Source organism: Danio rerio, chromosome 10 (genome assembly GCF_049306965.1).
Source record: "Danio rerio strain Tuebingen ecotype United States chromosome 10, GRCz12tu, whole genome shotgun sequence".
Taxonomy (NCBI): Eukaryota; Metazoa; Chordata; class Actinopteri; order Cypriniformes; family Danionidae; genus Danio; species Danio rerio.
Window position 1 is genome coordinate 47,096,365 of NC_133185.1, and position 23,935 is coordinate 47,120,299.

The window sequence follows — 23,935 nt, forward strand, 5'->3', positions numbered from 1 at the left end:
GCGATCCTCCGCCCGCCCCCGTTGCAAATCCGCTCGCGAAAAGTACACACTCAGGCCCTGTTTACACCGTCTTTGTTTTTAAATGGCATTTTAGAACGACAACGATTTGACAAACACAGTGGCGTGTAGCATTTCTGAGCAGCCCTCCTTCCTCTCTACCTCTGAAAATGCACATCACGTGACCACACAGACACAGACGCACACAGCCATGCGCTCGAGACGGCAGGTCCAGGCAGTCAGAGGACTGCTTCAATCTTTCACTCACTTGTACTTAGTCATTTTAGCGAACACCTCAGATACTGTTGGCTGGTTCCTGTTGGTTGTGCGTCTTTTTTACCGACGCCATTATAACGACACAGATCACTGCCTATTCACGAGTCCCGCAGAAAAAGTGATTGACAGGTGGTAATTATGTGTGTATCTTGCCTTTATTCATTTACTGTATGATTTGTTTATTTGTAAAACAAAGACCATGCAGGTCAGGTAGTTTAAACGGTAGGCTACAAATAATTAATTGGTCATTAATTAATTATTCATAATCAAAAATCAAATCGAATCGTGCTTTTAGAATCGAAAATGTAATCGAATCGAGGATTTAGAGGATCGTGACACCCTTACAAAATACTAGCATCCAAAATTTGGGTTTATCGTGACCTCTTTGGCACCCAGCTTGAACATTTTTGTTGAGTCTTTTCTGAAATTATGTGCCATTTAATATCAAGCATCTTTCAGCTTTAAAAGTTCTTCCTCAGATTTAGCATGTTTTGTCTGTCTTTTTCTTTCCAGGTGAATCTCATTCTGCCTATAATATTGCCTTATAATATTCAGGTCTAGACTCTGTGAAGGCCATTTCATGACCGTCTTTGTTTTATTAGCTGTTTTTCTCTTCAAATATGATTTCATTACATTAGCAGTGTGTTTGTGATCATTACCATCCTGACAAATAAAACTAGTAAAAATCAGGTGCTTTCTAGTAGGAATTAGCTGACGAATCTGTAGTTTTCAGCATTCACAATCCCATCAATTCCGACAATACTGACAAAACCTCTGGCTGAAACTCCAGTGTTTTTCAGTCATTCTTCCATCCATCTCTAACTCTTCCCTTCATACATCTTAAACAATCGGACCCAAAAAACCTACTAGAACCTGTATTTTTTGCATATTTCTGAGAATGAGAACTAATATAAAATGCCATTATACCCTCACTAAAACAATAAATGTAACTTAGGGCTAAAGACTTTTGCACAATACTGTATATGTGTTTTATATAATATTATGGCATGGCTCTGTGACGAGGCAGAAAGTCCTGAGTCATAGCCAGGCGCTGCGGACAGCTGCCGACTTGCGGTGCCGGTGTGTGTATTCTGATAGAAACCTATGTTTATAATTCTAAAATGCATGGCACTGTGTTGCTGGACACATCCAGTGTGTGACCACCCTTTAGTGTCCCACCAGTGACGATATACAGCCATATCGCACTGCTACAAGTGTAATATTGCGTTTATAGAGCAGTTTGATGGCATAATCATGTATATAAAAAATAAAATCAAACATGGAGTCTCAAAATCCTTTTGTACAAGGAACTACTTTTTTCCGCTATTCATTCACATCTGCAGCTGACGTCAGAACAGCAGAAACCGCTACTAATTTACAAACGTCACCTTAGAGCTAGCATTTGAATGATTCTCTTGCATAATGTCTAAAATGATGATAAAACGGGTGATTTTGGTGGAAATCGAAACAACCACCCTCAATCAAAGTTTGGTTACACGACATCTTAAGTCTTTTGAAATTGGAGAAGATTAAGCTCTCTCTCAGAGGCTCATCTCACAAGTTTTATACTCATTGGAGGCCACTACTAAATTATTTTAATGATTTAACACCTCTGGAGGTGATTATTTAATAAATCATTTTACGTTCAGAATTACTATTATTATTATTTTTTTTTAGTCTAGCATTTTTTCTCCGGAACTGTCAAGCCCTAAACTAGACGCATTGGTTTAACCTCAGCACAACTAAAACCATAATAACCAAGAAGTAGGTAGCACATCATTATTGTTGATGTAACTAGCTAATGTATTTATTTTGTTTTATTTAATTATTAATTTAAAAGTATTTATGTATTTATCTCAAATTGTACTATTATCATTATTTTTGTTTTATTGTTAATATATATATTTTTTTATTGCTCCGTCTTCTGTTATATGTTTTACAAGAAAAGTGGCTATGCGTTTGTATGGGTGGGATGGGTGGGGGGTTTTGGGGTTAAATGTTTACAAAAGTGTTCAACAAAAGAAAAAAGCAGAAATTGGACATTTGTATACAACGATTGCTTTCCACTTGTGTTCAATAAATAAAGTTTATAAAAAAATAAATTAAAAAAACGGGTGATTTTGCTCACATTTTAAGATTATAAGGCTGAACGACATGAAATGCCATTAGTCTACTGAGATTTACCAGTATTTTTCTGTTGCAATCGGGATATCATAATAATTAACCCTGAAAAACAAAGCAAACACTACCAGATTGATCAGCTGTAGTATACGAAAAGAAAATGCTGAGTTTCTCTCGTCTAAAGGCTTATTCTGTCGCCATCTTGTGGCTGAACGTCAACTATCTTTGCTCTGCTCAGTATGACAGGCTGATGGTCACCGACCTGCTAAATCTCCAAAGTGCTAAATATTTAAAATAGGCTCTATCCTTATAAATAAACTGCATAGTTGCAATCTAAACAACTACATTCTCCTTTAAAAAAGCCTTAAAAGTACATGATGTTGTCCAACAGCTGCAATATTTGTCAAACTGTAGTGAGTAGTTTAGTCCTAGTGTGGGCGGAGAAATACACAAGGGTTAAGAGGCAGTACGAGGGCTGATATTGCTTTAATAATCGCAAGGCTATCAGCTAATCAAATTCGAAAACCAGACAGAACTGGTGTATAAATAATAATATGGCAAGCGATTGCTTCAAACATTGGTATACAGCTATTTCAAACATCAATAAATGTTCATTGTGATATAAATGGCAATAACAATTTCAATAGAATAATCAACAGTTGTATTTTTTTGTCATAATCGCGCAGCCCTAATGTACACGACTGTTTTGTGTGATATATGTGCACAGCTCACCTGATGGGATGAAGAAGGTGTATCCCTGCTTCAGCTCGACTCTCTGGCATCCGTCTGCTCGGTCACCCAGAAAGATGTCGCTCTGTTTGCCTGACAAAACCCAGTCCTCATACAGAGACAGGTTGTGTGCATTTGGAGGAATCAGCCAGAAGACCTGCAGAACAGCAGACACAGTGAAACAGGTGCCATTACAAACTGGGATATGAGCACTGGTAGTTATTGTTAATGTGCAAATAATTTTTCCATTCAATTTTGTTTATAATAAACCAGATTAAACCAGCCTAAGCTGTTCAGCTGGTTTTAGAGGGGTTTTGGCTACTTGCAGGCTGGTTTCCAGCCAATTTCATCTTGGTCTTAGCTGGTCAGGCTAAAAAATGACCAGCTAAAACCAGCTTGACCAGCCTGGTTTAAGCTAGACATAGCTGGTTTTGGCTGAGTAGGCTGGTCAAGCTGGTTTTAGCTGGTCATCTCCCAGCCAGACCAGGCTGGAAATGGCTGAATACCAGCCTGGAAGTAGCCAAAACCCCTCTAAAACCAGCCTAGTTGACCAGCCTAGGCTGGTTTAAGCTGTTTTTTTTCAGTAGGGATGCACTTTAAAACAACACAGTTGACCAAAGTGCTAACAAACAGTAAAACAAAGCATAACACATACTTCAAAACACAAATAAATAAACATAACATCTCACGCTGTGTTAAACGCTAGGTAACTGTTTGCCACATCTAGCACGAGCCTCTGTTTAATCCTTCATATAATCGCCAGATGCTGTCCGCCGTGCAAGTGGCAGCTATATGTAAAGTTTAACATCACGTACACCATCGCCAACTAGCTAAAGGCTGATTTATACTTCTGCGTCAAACGCTGACGTATGCTACGGTGCTGACGCATAGCCCTTCGCCGTGGCCGTCGCCGTCACTGACGTACACCTCCCAAAAAATGTAACTACACGTCGCAACGACGCGTAGCGTAAGCTCTTTGATTGGTCGGCTTGGTAGCGCTGATGAGTCTGGGTGGGACCGAGAGCCGCGCGATTGGCGCGAGCGATTGTTTACAAGTGTGGAGTTCGTGAAGGAGCTCCGCATAGAAAGTTTTGTTTTGTGTTTACCTCATAGTTAAAGTTGTTGCACGTCCGCCGGTTCCTGCCTCAAAATAAGCGAGTTTGAGCCACTTGTACATCCAGGAAGTGTTCAGGAAAAGCAAAACACAGGCGAAGAAACTCGACACAGAGGAACATTTACACCTCACTGCCCACTAGCGTTTCGGAAGTATTAATGCAGACCGACAGAGACAGCGCGCAGAAGTATAAATGCACAGCCACGCGCGTTGCATGCGCCGTGGGTTACGCCGGTCACCTGACGCAGAAGTATAAATCAGGCTTTACACTGAGTAAACTAACATTGCTACTCATGAAAAGACCGGTATTGCTATTAACATAACGTATGCATATAATAAGGTACAGTATATGTCAAAAGCATCAGTGCAATATCAGACAGCACCCGTGAGAACAGCACAGTTATACCGTTAACAGATTCATTCATGTCAAGCAGTGAGTGCAGGACCGGCGAGCGCTTAGTGAGTCTTTTGGTCACTCAGTTATGTTTAAAAAAAATCTATTTTCTTGTGATAACGGGATTTCGTTGAGACATATTTTCCTCACGCTTGCATATCTATTTTTTTTTTTGCTTGTTAGTTTGATTACTGTTGATTTCAAATGCAATAAATAGGCTATGTTTGTATAACACTTGTAGTAACGGTGGTTATAATTGGTGGGTGCGACTAGATTTTGGCTGATGCGCCTAAATTTTTTAAGTTAGCAGCACCGGTGCTACCAAGCAAAAAGGTTAATTTCGAGCCCTTTATTGTTCATAATTAGTTTATGTTAGTAAATATTAATATTAATGATTGAAAACTCACTGTAAAGTGTGACCCACATTTCGAAGCACATTTTCATACTTTACATTTTGTTTTAAATTCATGTTTCTTCATTTTTGGTCTTTGCTAATAAAAGTAACTGCTAAAATTGCACAATAAAAAGTTGCATTCATTAATACAAATGCACAAGAATAGCTGTTAAACAAACGGTCTCAGATATTTGGACCCCACTGTATGTCTAAAAAAGGGAGTAAGCTGATAACCTCGCTTCTTTCTTGAACATGAAATTGGTTCAATTCTCTGGTGAAAACAGGAGGATTACATAAGAGGAGAAAACTCCCACAACTGTTCCTAGAAGTTCCTTCAGTCCTACAGTGCATGTGTCAAGCTCATCTTTCTTGCACATGCCAGCGCTGTTGTTTGACCTTTCAGAGCGGATATTATCTGATACCCTCCAGCAAACACACACACACACACACACAAGCATCATTTCTGCTGACACTGCGGCCCCAGCAGGGATGCAACAATGCAAACAGGGAAGAGATTCATTTACAGGGCCTCCAGACACCTGATCTTCACAGATACAGACAAACACAATCCTGCAGCGCACAAAACTAGTTTAAAAGAGCAGGGAACAGAGAAGAAAACCTTGGTGGTGCACAAGGCTGTTGCTAAGGTGTTCACAGAAATCCCACTCTATGCAAAATGTCAAATTTCCTGACTAAAAACTGCATTTTCATGACCTCATTTTTCACTTAAAGGTGCTGTGTGTACATTTTTGACTCTTCTAAAGCATAAAAATGCCATATTATGTTGGCAGATATTTAAGAAAAGTGCCAAACATACTTGTTTATCTGAAAAGCAATGCTAAAGTCAGTTATTCTGCTTTGAAAAATGTGCGTGTTTTGGCCTCTATAACCAGCCCGCTGCAAGTTTACACTATTACATTTCAATTAGGGATGCTCATAATAATCGATTAACTGTTAACCGAAGGATGCACTGTAACCGATTAATGGTATCAGTTAGGGCTGGGCGATTTTTCAGATTTTTTCGATTACTTCGAATTTATGTTTTAAGATGCTTTAATTTTGAATCAAACCGAGAAATCGCGATTTTTAAAATATATATATATTTAATACATTATAATGGCACCAATGCGCTTTGGTTCACTCTCTGTATGAAGCAGGAAGCACACCAGAAGCGCCTCTCGGTGACGCGCCATGCAGCACCACGCAGCGCCATGGATTTTAGAACTCTAAACAGGTTTCTATACACACACCGGCGCTGCCCAGCCACGATTCAGGATGCAGGTTATATTTTAGCCGCGCCACAGAGCGCCATCTGATTAGTGTCATGTTAAATATCATGCGAATGTGCACGTTTGGTGTGTGATGGTTTAAACTGTCATGTGCACGCCGTGTTGCGGCGCTTCTGTTGTACGACCTGCTTGACTGCCTGTTAAAACATAAAGTCATGTAGGATTTTACTTGTTGCATTAGTCTGAGTCATGTCTGTGAGGATTTCAACATGTATGAAGGACGTAAAAGCGTGCCATGTGAAAAACCGCGCCGATCTTTTGGTTTGAACACGAGCAGAGGTGAGGGCATGCAGCAGTCAAAAATGAAAGTACCCGCCCCCATGACATCATTTAGCGGACCTAGTTGAAAACCAGACAGATCAGGCAGCATAATACAGAGAGTGGAGCAAAGCGCATCAAATGATCGGTATTTAAAAGGGGGAAATAGAAAAATAGATTAAATATATTATTTTATATTAGACACACATCTGGTGCTTGTATTTGCTCCTGCTATACGTCCACAACTTCACACATTAGGTTAAATTAGGCTTTACAGGTTTCATGTTCAGTCCTTTACTTCCACTGTATCTTTTTAAGAAAAAGGCAGCAGCATTACAACCTGTCATTCAATCAGAAGACAAAGCCGAGCTGACAGCCAATCTTTCCTAGGCTCAGCAAAACTTGCAAAAAATCCCTCTGTATTCCTGCAACTGCAATATTTACACAAATATTTCTTATTCAAATCTTCAGCAACGCTGTTTAACTAATGAATATGTTTTACATTTATTTACAACTTGACCAATTTTTGTATGGCATGGCCATTAAAAATACAACGTTCCTTAACCAGATGGTTTTTTAAGTTACTTTTAAAGAGAATGTTACTTCAGTCGTGTTGTTGTAATGTTTTGAGAGGACTAGTGACACAATAACAAAAAAAAAAATCAAAATCGTGAATTGATCAAACTTTATAAAAAACCTAGATTTTTTTTTTGCTAAATCGCCCAGCCCTAGTATCAGTAAAACGATTAAAAAATATTGTTTTATATACTTTTAGTTTAGCTGCATAAGGGGCCGGTCTAATGCGCTTTTTGCGTTAAGAGGGGCGTCTTTTGAATGGTTTACTAACGGCGAACTTCTGCAAACTCAGCAATGACGTCACATTCACCCCAAGCGAATTAGCGGACGCATGGAGTATAAACCAGGCTTCAGAAAACAAATTAAACCTCCAAGCATTTCCCGCTTTTATGAACAACACTTCAAATACAATCTGAATATTCTTTAAAAAAAAACAAACTCTATAAATAATAAAACGAAATAATAAATAATTGTACTTCAAGAGTTCACACTTAGCTGATGATTGATTATAAAGCGTGTTTGGCATGCTGTCCTGGGAGAGAGCCCTGAGCTCATAAGATCCTTGAGCCCGGGGCTCCCTCCCGTTTGCAAGGCGAGAGGGGAGTTTGAGCTTAGGTAGATCTGGAGAACTCCCCTGCTGCAGTAGTTAATGAACAGATAGTGATTGCTCTTAAAAGATAACTACTTACTAGGAGCACGTCTATGGTGTTGATTTGGATTAGTCAATTAAGTTGCATGTTTTCGGACGGTGGGAGGAAACCAGGGAACCCGCAGGAAACCTACGTGAGCGCGGGGAGAACGTGTAAACTCTGGAAAGAAATGTCAGCTGACTTGGTAAGGACTAGAACCAGTGACGTTCTTGCGGTAAGGCAACAGTGCTAACCCCTGGGCCACCGTGCCACCCACAGGAGGAGGAGTAGGGGTGGAAGGGGGGATTCTTCAAAATGAAGATGGCTGTTATATGGAACTTAGGCTTACCTTCTGTCCTTTGAAGACATGATACCAAACCGATGTGCCGCCAAAGTCGATGTGGAAGTCAGTGAAGCAGCCTTTCACACTCATCAGACAGTATCTACAAGCAGACAGAAACAGGGAAAGTACAAGCGTGATTCGCAACATCTGCATAAATAGAGGAGAGCGATAAATCCCTAATGATCTTTCTAAATCCTGACCAAGAAATAGAGAAGAGATGGGAGTAACTACACCATGGGAATGTTCAACTCCCAACCTTAAAATTAATATTTCCTTTATAAGTGTCTACAGTGGAATTCCCCCTTCTCAATCAACAGCACTATCCCAGAACCGAGTGTTATTTTCAGCAGTAACTCAAGGCTCGGTTTCTCTTTTGTGGACAGAACATACTGAACTACAGTCATGGTTTGTTTGTTTTCTTTAATTGCAAAGAGATACAACTCAAAACATCAGTGGACATTAGTGACTTTTACAGCTTTTAAATTCCCTAATCAGGGATAAAAGAGGAAACACAAATGATTTAACAACAGAACAACATATCCCTTTGCATTATCTTACATCATTTATACCATTTACAGAAGAAAGGGCATGACCAGTGATCACAGTCATAGAAGTTTATGCTGCTGTTCAACCACGAGAAATAGAAGCTGTTTCTAAAATAGAAATTTCAGGTTATGGCATAGACATAAACTCCTTTAGCATGGAAAATATTTTTAATTGTAGCATATTGTTGGCTTGATAGTTACGCTCGCGCCTGTTGGTGTCATCAATCTGGCAACTTGACTTTGTGGCCTAGTTTAAAAGTGTTCAGAAGTGCAATATCTAGTTCAACCACTGGGTTTCAGTCTTATGGCTGATTTATACTTCTGCGTCAAGCGCACGCATATGCTATGGCGAAGCCTACGTGTGGACGCATCGCCATCGGCGTCGCTGACGTGCACCTTTCAAAAAATTTAACTACAGTCCAAAGACATGCGGTACAGGTGAATTGGGTAGGCTAAATTGTCCATAGTGTGTGTGTGGATGTTTCCCAGAGATGGGTTGCAGCTAGAAGGGGATCCGCTGCATAAAAACGTGCTGGATAAGATTGTGGTTAATTCCGCTGTGGCGACCCCGGATTAATAAAGGGACTAAGCCGACAAGAAAATAAATGAATGAATGAACGAGTGAATCGACTGTTTACAAGGAGCTCCGGATGGAGACTGTGGCTTTGTGTTGACATGCCACAGCCATGTCACCCTGCAGCCCAAGACCGGTTACTCACTGAAGCTAAGCAGGGCTGAGCCTGGTCAGTACCTGGATGGGAGACCACTAAGGAACACTAGGTTGCTGTTGGAAGTGGTGTTAGTGAGGCCAGCAGGGGGCGCTCAACCTGTGGTCTGTGTCAGTCCTAATGCCCCAGTAAAAGTGAAGGGGACACTACACTGTCAGTGGGCGCCGTCTTTCGGATGAGACGTTAAACCGAGGTCCTGACTCTCTGTGGTCATTAAAAATCCCAAGGCACTTCTCGTGAAAGAGCAGGGGTGTAACCCCGGTGTCCTGGCCAAAGTCCCTCTATCGGCCCTTAACATCATGGCCTCCCAATCATCCCCTCTCTACCGAATTGGCTCTATCACTGTCCCTCTACTCCACCAATAGCTGGTGTGTGGTGAGCGCACTGGCGCCGTTGTCCTGTGGCAGCCGTCGCATCATCCAAGTGGATGCTGCACACTGGTGGTGGTGTGGAGAGACCCCCCCTCATGATTGTGAAGCGCTTTGGGTGTATGGCCATACACAATAAATGCGCTATATAAATACACACATTACATTACATTACATTACCTTGAGGTTAAAGTTATTGCACGTCCACCGGTTCCTGCCTCAAAATGAGCAAGTTTGGTCCCTTATATCAGTTTTCTTCAGATAAAGCCGTCTCATCAACAGTACAGGGAAGCTATTTTCGGGTTGTGCATTTGTCATCTGCTCTGTAGCGAGGAGTAGAATTAATCAAACCCCAAACAGCCTCGTGTCTGGTTAAAATCTGCCCCACTGAGCCAGTAGCAGAAAAAAAGCAAAGGAATCTGTTAGCGCTAATGAGCAAAAAGGCATCGCTCACCGCGGGGCGTCTTGAACTGAAAGAAATTATCTGACATCAAACCCAGATGGCTGAGGCCTTGAGAAATTAAACTTCTAAATTTAGGGGTCACGAAAGTGTGGATCTGTTGTAACTGACAGGCTCATTATTACCAGACTTATACACATGTGATGGCTTTGCAAAGATGGCAAATGATGTCACTGGAGATGATGTCACTAGTCATGATCATTGGTGATACTGTCACTGGAAATGATGTCACTAGAGATGACGATGTCACTGAAGATGTCCACTGGAGATGATGTCATTAAATATGTTGTCACCAGAGATGATGTCATTGGAGATCTCACTGGAGATGATGTCACTGAGCATGTTGCCACTGGAGATGATGTCAATGAAGATGATGTCATTAAATATGTTGTCACTGGAGAGGATGTCATTGGCGATGTCACTGGAGATGATGTCACTGGGCATGTTGCCACTGATGTCATTAAATATGTCGTAACTGGAGATGTGGCTGCTGGTGATGATGATATTACAGATGTTGTCACTGGAGGTAAGGTCACTGGAGAAGGCACTGGAAATTATGTCACTAGAAAATGATGCCACTAGAGATGTTGTCACTGGAGATGATGTCACTGGAAATTATGTCACTAACAAAAATGATGCCACAAGATATGGTCACTGGAGATGATGTCACTGGAGATGATTTCACTGGAGGTGATGCCACTATAGATGATGTCACTGTAGATGATGTCATTGAAGATATTGCCCACTGGAGGTGATGCCACTATAGATGATGTCACTGTAGATGATGTCATTAGAGATGTTGTCACTGGAGATGATTCCACTGGAGGTGATGCTACTATAGATGATGTCACTGTAGATGATGTCATTAGAGATGTTGTCACTGGAGATGATTCCACTGGAGGTGATGCCACTATAGATGATGTCATTAGAGAAGTTGTCACTGGAGATGATTCCACTGGAGGTGATGTCACTATAGATGTTGTCACTGGAGATGATGTCACTAGAGATGTTGTCACTGGAGATGGTGCCACTGTAAATTATGTCACTATAGATGATGTCACTAGAGATGAAATTACTGGGGATGGTGCCACTGGTGACGATGATATTGGAGATGATGTTACTGAAGATGATGTTACCGAAGAAGATGCCACTGAAAATGATGCCACTAGAGATGTTGCCACTAGAGATGATGTCATTAAAGATGATGCTATTGTAGATTATGTAACTGTAGATGATGTCATTGGAGATGTTGTCACTGGACATGATGTCATTGGAGATATTGCCACTGGAGAAGATTGCACTGAAGGTGATGTCACCTTAAATGTCGTCACTAGAGATGATGTCACAAGAGATGATGCTACTGGAGATGATGTCACTAGAGATGTTGTCACTAGAGATAATGCCACTGTAAATTATGTCACTATAGATGTTATCATTAAAGATGAAGTACTGGAGATGATGTCACTAGAGATGATGCTACTGGAGATGATGTCAATAGAGATGTTGTCACTAGAGATGATGCTACTGGAGATGATGTCACTAGAGATGATGCTACTGGAGATGATGTCAATAGAGATGTTGTCACTAGAGATGATGCTACTGGAGATGATGTCACTAGAGATGATGCTACTGGAGATGATGTCACTAGAGATGATGCTACTGGAGATATGTCACTAGAGATGTTGTCACTAGAGATAATGCCACTGTAAATGATGTCACTATAGATGATGTCACTAGAGATGAAATTACTGGGGATGGTGCCACTGGTGACGATGATATTGGAGATGATGTTACTGAAGATGATGTTACCGAAGAAGATGCCACTGAAAATGATGCCACTAGAGATGTTGCCACTAGAGATGATGTCATTAAAGATGATGCTATTGTAGATTATGTAACTGTAGATGATGTCATTGGAGATGTTGTCACTGGACATGATGTCATTGGAGATATTGCCACTGGAGAAGATTGCACTGAAGGTGATGTCACCTTAAATGTCGTCACTAGAGATGATGTCACAAGAGATGATGCTACTGGAGATGATGTCACTAGAGATGTTGTCACTAGAGATAATGCCACTGTAAATGATGTCACTATAGATGTTATCATTAAAGATGAAGTACTGGAGATGATGTCACTAGAGATTATGCTACTGGAGATGATGTCAATAGAGATGTTGTCACTAGAGATGATGCTACTGGAGATGATGTCACTAGAGATGATGCTACTGGAGATGATGTCAATAGAGATGTTGTCACTAGAGATGATGCTACTGGAGATGATGTCACTAGAGATGATGCTACTGGAGATGATGTCACTAGAGATGATGCTACTGGAGATATGTCACTAGAGATGTTGTCACTAGAGATAATGCCACTGTAAATGATGTCACTATAGATGTTGTCATTAAAGATGAAGTACTGGAGATGATGTCACTAGAGATGATGCTACTGGAGATGATGTCACTAGAGATGATGCTACTGGAGATATGTCACTAGAGATGTTGTCACTAGAGATTATGCCACTGTAAATGATGACACTATAGATGATGTCATTAAAGATTAAGTACTGGAGATGATGTCACTAGAGATGTTGTCACTAGAGTTGGTGCAAAAAACAAGCACTGCAGATCCAGATGTTTTTCAAATTAAAGTGAGGACAAACGTTATAGCCTCATGGACAGCAGGCTGCAGCAAGTTACTCTAGAGTAATATATCGCAACCTGAAACCTCAGAGGTCGCAGCCTATAATTAGAGCTCTTAGATGAAGAGTTATGAATTAATAATCAATGATTACATAGTATCCTCACAGAGACTAATAATGCAGAATTATTATACATTAAAATACTTTCCTAAAGCGTGCACAATGTAATTATCGTAAAAAAAAAAAATCATAAAATAAAATTAAATAAAGAAATGATATTAATAGAGTTTTAATATCAATGAAATGTCCTTAAATTATTAATACAATTAAAATATAAATTCATTTAAAGTTGGTTTTATTGATTTTATTATCTTTAAATACTTAAATTTTTAATACAATATAAAGATTAGCAATTGAAAATGACCCCATGAGAAATATATCAATAGAATTGCAATATTAATATATTACATACATATTTGTGTTAATATCTTTCAATATCAATAAAATATGATAAACAGTAGCATTAAAATATAGTTTTATGAAAAAACACATCTAATTATTAATAAACGTAACATAAAAAACGTATTTTTCCCCAATGGGAAACAGTAAGCAAATATAAATGAAATGATTATATATATATTGATTATATGAAATTATATATATATATATATATATATATATATATATATATATATATATATATATATACACATACATAAGATGTAAAAATGCTTACATGTATAATTAAACATTTAATATTTCTATAATAATCCTGACATCATCATTCATAGCTGTTTACCATTATCTCCACACTGCAAAAAAATTGTTCAAGTCCAAATATCAAAAAAATAGTCGAAAAATGTTTAAAAAATGAGCAAAAATATTGTCTTATTTTCATAAATAAGTCAAAGTCAAGTATGTTTCCCCCTAAAACAAGCAAAATAACCTGCCAATGGGGTAAGCAAAATAATGTCATGTAAAAAGGAAAAACAAGATTATTTTGCTTGTTTAAAGGAAAATTTCACTTCATTTTGGCATATTATTGCTTAAAACAAAACGATTTTTTGCTCGTCTAGAAAATGCTTCTTGATTAAAGATGTTTTAGATATTTGGACAATAAATAAGACAAAAAATCTAAGTAAGAATAGCATTTTTGCAGTGCTGCCAATTCTGTATTTATTCTCGTGCAGAATTGCATTGTCAGGTCACCTAAGCATCATCTCATAATCTTCAGCCATATAATACACACAAAATAACACGCTGTCCATCAATCAATCTGATCTCAATCAATATCAAATACCACTGCCATCCATTCAGCGGAGACCATGACGCGCAGAAAGCAGCCAAAACAAAACTATAACCTTGATGTGCATAACCTATAATATTCCTATAGCTATAACCTCCATGTTGCCAGATCTATACTAATATTACCACCTGCAGCATTAAGTAATGAAGAAAGGAAGATTTCCTTAATAATTACAGCATCACCATAGACCACACAATCAAAAGTGCTCTTACCACACATGAATGACAGCACAACTAGCAAAGAAAGTTCACCAAAATACAGCAGGAGCAAGTACAACGCACACACATACCCAACAGTGCTTCATCCTGATCTGAGGCTCTTCTCTGCACAAGTAAAGCATTGGCAACCCGATTGACTTTAAGAGCTGGATTTCTGCTTTTCTGAGGAGCTGCCTGCATGAGAGTGAGATGAGGACAGGAAGAGAGAGGGAGACTGGGCTTCTGCGTGCAGGAAATGCTTCTCTGCCCTGCTCTGATTGGCTGAGCTGGACTCATTGGGACACTGCAGCAGGATCCGCCTCTTCTCCGCATTAGAAAAGTGCTGCCTAGCAACCTGATGGAGTCGCAGCAGCTGCAGGCCAGAGAAATGCGCAGCATGTGCCGAGGAGCAGAGCAAGGCACTCTGGGAAATGAGCAGACCTCGTCTTTGACTAAAGCAGGCTGCTGAGTATGACTCGACAAGCTCAGACTGTCAACTAAGAGCCCAGTTTATGTTTATGAACAAACGAATACATTTATATACACATATATATATATAACACCGGCCACTTTATAAGGTACAGCTGTCCAACTGCTTGTTTGAGCAAATTTCTAGTCAGCCAATCACATGCAGCAACTCAATGCATTTAGGCATGTAGATTTGCAGTTCTCAAATAACCACTTGTTTTAACCAAGGTCTGTAGAAGAGCATCTCTGAACAAACAACACGTCCAACCTTGAGGCGGATTGGGTACAGCAGTAGAAGATCACACCGGGTGCTGCTCCTGTCATCTAAGAACAGGAAACTGAGGCTACAATTCACACAGACTCACCAAAACTGGACAATAGAAGATTGGAGAAACGTTGCCTGCTCTGATGAGTCTCCATTTCTGCTGTGACATTCGGATGGTCGGGTCAGAATTTGGCATCAACAACATGAAAGCAAGGATCCATTCCACCTTGTATCAGCGGTTCAGGCTGTTGGTGGTGTAATGGTGTGGGGGATACTCTCTTGGTACACTTTGGGCTCAATAGTAACAATTGAGCATCGTGTCAACACCACAGCCTACCTGAGTATTGTTGCTGACCATGTCCATCCCTTTATCACAGTGTACCCATCTTTTGATGGCTACTTCCAGCAGGATAACGCTCCATGTTATAAAGCGTGAATCCTCTCAGACTGCTTTCTTGAACATGACAATGAGTTCACAGTACTCAAATGGCCTCCACAGTCACCAGAACTCAATCCAATAAAGCACTACTGGGATATGGTGGAACGGGAGATTCGCATTGTGGCTGTGCAGTGTAGTGGACTGGTGCGGTGGATGGCAGAGGGTGTCGAGGACGAAAGTGAAGAGTTGGGGAGTCGCGAAAGAAAGTGAAAGCGAACAGCGGACAAGGGAGGAGGGGGGTTGAGGAGGGTGAATCGGTAAAATGAGATGCCAGATCCTGCGTGTTCCGGCACAAATTAAGCCCTGTATATATATAAAATGCATATGCACATTCACAGACATTTCAATATCTCAAAATGTTTTCAATTTTAAAAATCAGTCCAAGGTACTTGAAAAATATGGAAAAAATATATTTTTTAAATTTATATATTTTCCACATTTTTCATGTGCCTTGGACTAATTTTTGCTGTTTATTCTAATGAATCTCTTACCAAAAGAGCACCAACACATTATTTAAGCTACCCCTGAGACCTTTTTGTTTGATTTTGAAAAATTGATTCACTCTTATTTATCAATATTGTTTAAATATCTTCCTTACAACCGGACAATCATCATGGCAAAGATAAAATAAATCAGTTATTAGAGATGAGTTATTAAAACTATTATGATTAGAAATGTGTTGAAAAGTATCTTCTCTCTGTTAAACAGAAATTGGGGAAAAAATAAACAGGGGGAAAATAATTCTGACTTCAATATTTAATTTATATATTAAATATATATAACTATATTTTGACACATTATTTAAAATATGTGGCTAAGAAATAACCTAATTTCTATTTTATTGGAGCAATTAAAAGAATATTCCACTGGCCATTACAACAAAAATTCTTAGAGTTTTGCCCTGTAAAAGTCTAAAATTTCATTCATAATGGTCTTTAAAAGTCTTTAATTTGACTTGGTGAAATCGGCAGAAACCCTAAATGAACATCATAAAGTACCTCTGAACTTTGGGATATTTCATCTCAGACATGACGTTCGTGGCTTCGGTTTGTTTCTGTTTAAGATGCCGCGGCCACATGTTGTCCACCCAATCCACCAGATCCACCTGAGGACAAACGATCCGCTTTATAATACTCATACTCAAACAAAAGCACCTATTTCACATGCATTACAACTGTTACAAATCCTCACTGTTGTATTAGCATCTGCACTTGGCATACGGCAACTTCTTATGATCTATAAGATCAATTCATTGCATACTTTTTGTATTATTGAAACTAAATAAACAAATACAATTGCATGACTTGACTTACTGGAGCACTGCAGTATAAGACTGAAGAGCTTTATTTTGCGAAATCAACTGTCCTCGATGTACTTTATCTCACTTCTTACTCAGCTACTTGCCACAAAATATAAAAATTAGACACAAAACATTGTTCTGAGCCTTAATAGTTTATTAGTTCTTTAATTATTTTAATTAAAAAGAAAAAAAGATAGAGTATACACTAGCCTGCACACTATTTAGACTTCCATATTAGTTTTTTCGACTATGTAAGTCAATGGTTACTGGTTTTTCAGCTGTCTTTAAAATATCTTCTCTTGTGTTTCGCAGTATAAAGATACTCATAAAGGTTTAAAACTACTTGAGGGAGTAAAAAGTGAGTCCATTTTCATTTTTGGGTTACTATAGCTTTAAATGTTGACAGGACGTCAATGTTTTTATTGCTATCAGGATGCTAAAAATAGCGATATATTGTGTGATATTTTTTGTGATATAACATTTCCCTAGAGAAAAGCCATTTTTATTAGCTTAAAAAAGATATATATACATATATAACACACACACACACACACACACACACACACACACACACACACACACACATTTACATACAGTGCGGGAAGTAAGTATTCAGCAATTCAAAGCATGACCATTTTTCTCAGAAAACATATTTCTAATGGAGCTGCTGACTTGAAATTTTCACCAGATGTTGATAACAACCAAAGAAATCCATATATGCAAAAGAAACAATATTAATTAGTACACAAATTAAGTTATGAGTAATAAATAACTGAAATGACGCAAGGAAAAAGTATTGAACACATGAAGAAAGGGAGGTTTAGTTTGGCAGTGAAGGCCCGGACAGCAGCTGAAATCTCTCAGTAGTTCTTCAGCAACTCTCAGCCCTTCCTCAGTGTAAATGAACATCAGCTGCTTCAGGCCAACATCTACATTAGCAGGAGGATGAAGATGAAACCAGGGTGGACATTTTAGCTAAGATAATGATCCAAAACACAGCCAAGGAGAATCTCAGAGGCTTTCAGAGAAAGAAAATCAAGCTGTAGAATGGCCCAGCCAATCACCTGACCCGAATCCAATAGAAAATCCTAAATAAAGCTCAGATCTGAGTCGAGACCCACAGAACCATCAAGATTTAGACACACTGCTGAAGTCTGTGAGAAACTCACACCTGAACAATGCATGTGACTTCATTCTCCATATGAGAGGCGTCTTTAAGCTGCCATCATTAAAAATCCGTTTCTATAAAGTATTAAATACGTTTCAGTAGTTCAGTGCTTTCTCCTTGTGTCATTTCATTGTTATTACACAGAACTTTTGTTCTGTTGTTTTATTTTTGTTTGTATTGTTTGGGTTTTCACCAAAATCTGGTTTAATTCCATATCAAATAGCTCCTTTAGAAATATTATTCCCAGAAAAATGTCATGTCAAACATGACGTGTTCAATATTTTTTCCGCCACTGTATATATACTGTATGTAGTGATCATAGTAAAATAAACAGGTATTCATGGATATCTGTCTGATCTAATACACTTTTCCAATCTACCAAACATTTAAACAGTAATATCAACTATTATTTAAAGACTACGAATGAAAGAAAACCTGGGCACATATTGTATAAAGATATTTACTGCACCTCTATGAGGTATCGGCCCACAAAGAATCTGTGCGCACAGAACTCCTCAGATTTCCGCAGATTTTTAGCCAATCATTAATTCTGTTTATTTACTTGAGTAAATGTGTGTAGATCTGTTTATTCAGTTTTATATTAATTACAGTAATATTATTGACTAATATGAAAATGTTCATCTGATTTATGTACAGTGCAGTTTGTAAGGTAATATTACAGGTCTTTTAGTAGAGATATTATATGAGAAACTGGCTTTGTTTACCAAATTAAGTGAATTTAATTAGATTTGCATTGTAAGCATTAAATACAAGTTAAAAATATATATCATCTTTTTATTTCACATATTAAGGATTTAGTTATGATACTCCTAAAATAATTCCGCACAAATCTGCAGATTTTTACCTAAATTCTCCACAGAAATAGCAGAAAGCGTCCAGATTCTGTCTATTGCATGTACTATTATCCCTATAACAATAATTTCTAATAAAAAGTTCTTCACACATTAAAGTAAATGCATCAATATTTTTGTATATATAGCTCCATGACCCTTGTGTGCTGTTGGGGTGTTTTCTTCCACTCCGGGGTGGTTTTAAGTCTTAATTTGGCCACGATTTTTTCTGTGTTTCAGCAAATGGGATGGTTTTTGATGACTAATCTTATTCTGATACACATTTGGGGAAAATGCTTTGAAAATGTGTTTGAACTCTCAGTAATGATTAAATCACACTGAACTGAGCTAAACTGAACTGAACTTAAACACTAAAACCTGAACCACACTGTTCCAGTTACTATGACCATTTATGTGAAGCTGCTTTGACACAATCTACATTGTAAAAGCGCTATACAAATAAAGCTGAATTGAATTGAATTGAAAAATGTTCAAAAATTTAGCAATATACTCTGGGAAGATTGACTACCCTTTCGTTATGTTCGGGGCTGTTTTTGCCCCATTGACTTCCATTATAAGCCATGACAGCATATATGATCATGCATTCTTAATTGTTGCTGGTTTTCAAACATCCCCTAACATAACGAAAGGGTAGCAAATTTGAACATTACTCAAGACGTAAACATAAAATGTCTGCCATGAAGCGGTAAACCATCTGTGTTCTTACCACTGTAGGTCTCTTGATCAGGTTCTCCAGTTTGGTGTGGCTGAACTCCAGACTGATGACGTTGAACAATTTATCGCGCTCGTCTTCGGGAGTCTCGTAGTAGCGGACGAACTGAGCCATACTCATCTCTGAACCCTTCTGTGTGCTGACGTCCATCACATCCACCGGCCGTCTGCTGCCTGAAGGTATGTATATTTGATTATTTTATGTGGAATGACTAATACTAAATAAAGCAACAAACACAGCATAATAAATACAATTCCTGAATATCTTTTACAGGACATTATTAGCAAACTCAAATCACCTCTGCCCACAAAAAAAAAATATTAGGGATAGAGATGACAAGGTGTTTTCCAAAACATGCAGACTGCCTATTACTGCAGACACATTTGGCTATTTATTTAGCCGTATTTGGCTATTTATTTAGAGTCTTTGGCTGTTTCTCAAATCCAAGAACGCAGAGAACGGACTTGTGTTCTTGTAGAGACCGGTCTTGCCAGGTGTCCTCAAAAGAACGAACTCAGGAGACCGCGAGGGCAGAGAACGCGTCCTTTAAGAATTGAGATGCTGCGTTCTTCCTGATGGTCACATGACCTTCACGCCTTTTAAATGGTAAATCATTTAAACATTACAGCCTTCATACAACGATTTATTGTTTTTCCCCTTTTCAAAAAAATATACTTTGCATAAAAACATTATAAATATATATTGCACAATATAAATACAATTTTAAAAAAAATTTTAGCAAACAAACACCCTTAATGTGTTTATTCCTTTATTAAGATGTCCATGGTAATGTTTACTTTCACCGTTTCATTTAGGGAAGCTCCTGAGGTAAATAAGTGATATCTCTGAACTTTAATAATAAATCTTGATAAAATGCAGCGCTTCCCACTTCAGTCGCAATGACATCTGGGACTTCCAGAGCGAGTTCGGTGCTCAGGTCTGCATCAGTGCGTCCTCGATATCAAGATCACATCCGGGAAGTTTCACGCGTCCTCCGTACTTGCGGTCTTGAGTATTGGAACTGAACTTAGGCAGCTGATGATGACGTTGCACAAGAACACGAGGACGCAAGACCGCTGAAGAACGCATATTGAGAAACAGCCTTTCTTACCAAGTCAAGTGATTTGTAATCACAATCTCACGCGCACACACACACACACACACACACACACACACACATCATCAATCAGAAACCTCTCTAATAAAAATGTCCTGTGCTACCGTGAAATTAAAGCTAACAGAATAGAAAGATTAACATCAAGTCCGTACGAAAAAGGGATTATTACAGATAATGAACAAAGCTAAAATAGTTTTTGTTACTTCAAATAAAATGCTTACCTAGAATAAATACATTTTGAGATTTTATTTCTTGGCTAGCTGCAAAGGAGTAATATTTCCATTATTGCAACTAACTAAAGTAAATTTTCAGAATGTATTTTGTATTTATTTGTGTTATAAAATGTAGTGCTTAAATGTGTTGTTTTTGGTTTGTTCTGACCAGGGGTCTATTCTTCGTACCCCGCTTAAATGAGCTAAGATGATTAGGCAGATCCTGGATCTGTTCATCTTGATAACTGATCTCTGGCTTATTTGGTTGTTCAAACAAGGTTGTGTCGGTGCAAGTGGTGTAGTGGTTAGTGCGTCGACACATGCACTCAGGTGCTCGCGGCGACCCGAGTTCGATTCCGCCTTGCGGTCCTATGCCGATCCTTCCTCTCTCTCTGCTCCCCATGCTTTCCTGTCAATACTCTACTGTCCTATTAAATAAAGGTGAAAACCCCTAAAAAATTATTATAAAAAATAAAAATAAATAAATAAAAAAAAGAAGTTTGTGAATCAGATTAAAATGTCTGGATAAACTTATCTGAGATCTCTGCGCATATTGTGAAGAACAGATCTATCCATCCTAGAAATCATGATCAGTAATGTAACGATTGGCTGGCGGCACAGCAGTGTGACATCATCTGATTAATATTTAATTATCTATTCGAGCAAAATTACATCAAATTAGCAGTAAACGGCTTGTTAAAAATGACACGCAATAACTTCCCACGTTTGTTGTAAGCTGCAGGCTTTACACTTTTATCTGTTGAGTATTCATCGTGTATTTCAATGCATATCAATGTATTTAGTTCTACATTTAGACAAGATTTTCTTTATTATAGTGTAAGAATTGAAATATTACAAATATTCTGATATCTTTGACAATTCAAAACATGAGCTGAAAACAGAGACTGGTGACTTCACAACCCACCAGGGAGGAATGCGGGAAAAACCAGTTCCTGCTGCATTTGCATCTGACTATGCTGAGACTCAGCTTCATCCCCCCAACTCACGCATATGGTCATTTCAATGTTTGAATGTTTTAGATTAACCAAACTGACTTTAATTATCATGTGTGATATCATTTGAAATGTCTCAGTGCGATTGGTACAATGGTCTCATTCTCTCAGAAATAGACATAATCAGAACAATAAATATATAACTTCAGGCATCTTTTGAACCACTGAGAGGGGTGTGCCACTAAGTGTGAATGCCTTTTGTTCACACCCCCTTCCTTGAGGGAATTCTTGGATTATTTAAGGTAAGGTCTAAGAAAAACTCAGGGCGATTCTGCCTAACCAGATCAGCCCATAACATGGCTTGTTCCATGTTATGTATATTTCAAAGTCAGGAATGCATCTTTTTCATCTTGGATTTATCTTTGATAATTTGATGTTTTGTATTGATCGTTTATGAATTGACTGATTGAATTGGCATAATACATTTACCTGACTAATAAATTGTTACGTTTTGAATGATTCAAACAGAGTTCGTGTTATTATCTTTAGTAGATTGTGGTAATTTCATAGCACCACAAGCCCCTGTTCAGGTTAGTAGCGGACTAGAACACGGTAGACGGAGCATTGCGGCACGTTACACGATGTCTCTAGAGCTCCGACTAACAAATTGGCATTTATTCATGTATACTTAGGCTGTAAAAGGATATCTAAGGGGATAGTCCTTCACCCGATAAACTTTTAATACTATTTAGATAGTATAGTGATTATTCAAAGTTACTACTAGTTTAAGTACGACTGGTCTGCTTAATTCTATAGTAATGATCGTTATATGACTAAATAGCTCTGTCTGATTTAGGAGGTAGCAGACCTATGGGGACCGCATAAAAAATATCCTAATCTGAGTAAGTAGGGTTCTGCCTTTTTAGGATAGCGGTCAATCGCCCCTGTTTAGTGACCAAGACTGACATGCTTGTGCTTAAGAAATTGTATACTCGGCCGGTACAAGATTCAGGATGTTATAGAGATCCCAATGAACGAGAATAACATATAATGATGAACCGAAGAGAATATTCAATCATAATCTAAAATAATGTGAAAGGAAACAAAATAACCTTCTCAATGTTTTATAATTGGAGTCAGATAAAACGAGGATAAATATATTAATATTCTAAACCATCTCATACTAAAATTGGAGTCAGATATGAGTTAAGTCTAATATAAATCAACATTGTGCACTGGAAAGACCGAACATGCAGTGAACCTTCATCCACCAGTGGATACCGTCATTGGACCAACTGGCTGGACCCTACAATAGTAGTCTAGGCCTACTCAAGGTTTTTTTAATAGGCTTAAGGAATAGTTGTATAAATTAATATTGCATCAAAAAAGCATTTTGATATCTATAAAAGTGTCAGTCATCGGCATGTTAGTGATCAAAACTCGTGCCTGACTGCATAAATTATTATCCTTTTTTTTTTAAAGATCGAAGATCTGCATTGTACATGTTTGCTGTATTGTGTTTTATTCTTGCCGGTTTTCTTTATTATTATTATTATTATTTTTCTTTTTTATAATGTAAAGCCTAACCAGGGACGAGGGCTGCAATGTTAGCTTTATGCTATATGCCCTATGTACACAACATCGGTTATCTTTGTATAACAATGTCAAGTGTAGTGTCCCTGTAAAATAAACAAGCAAATAAAAAATAATAAAATAAAAATATTGTGCATGCACAAGTTTGCATCTAAAAAGTTCATATCAATACATTTTCTCTTTGAACTAGCAGCTGGAAGTCTTTGTACTTTTATTAAGGAGTGCAGATTGCATAAAGTTTATTAATATATATATATATATATTTTTTTTTTTTTTTTTTTTTTTTTTTTTACTTAATATATATAGTTAAAAACTTATAGTTATACTATATATATATATATATATATATATATATATATATATATATATATATATATATATATATATATATATATATATAACAAAATTGTAAGGCAACTTGCTGCAGAATTTAAACTTTTTTTGAGTTGACTCAACTTTCAACCCAAGA

General features: G+C 38.1%; 2 protein-coding genes across 8 annotated transcripts in view; both read right to left on the reverse strand.

Moving 5' to 3' along the window:
* The window catches only part of ess2 (ess-2 splicing factor homolog), a 779,665-nt gene that overhangs the window by 535,314 nt on the left and 220,416 nt on the right, over positions 1-23,935 (reverse strand). The window lies entirely within an intron of this gene.
* kdm2bb (lysine (K)-specific demethylase 2Bb) overlaps positions 1-23,935 on the reverse strand; it is an 85,328-nt gene that overhangs the window by 45,678 nt on the left and 15,715 nt on the right. For 5 of the 7 annotated variants that reach the window (NM_001423548.1, XM_073913464.1, XM_073913463.1 and 2 more), the window contains 4 exon segments: positions 3,127-3,280; positions 8,127-8,220; positions 16,538-16,644; positions 19,586-19,764. In NM_001423548.1, the coding sequence (NP_001410477.1) occupies positions 3,127-3,280; positions 8,127-8,220; positions 16,538-16,644; positions 19,586-19,764 (534 nt within the window). 7 annotated transcript variants of the gene reach the window in all.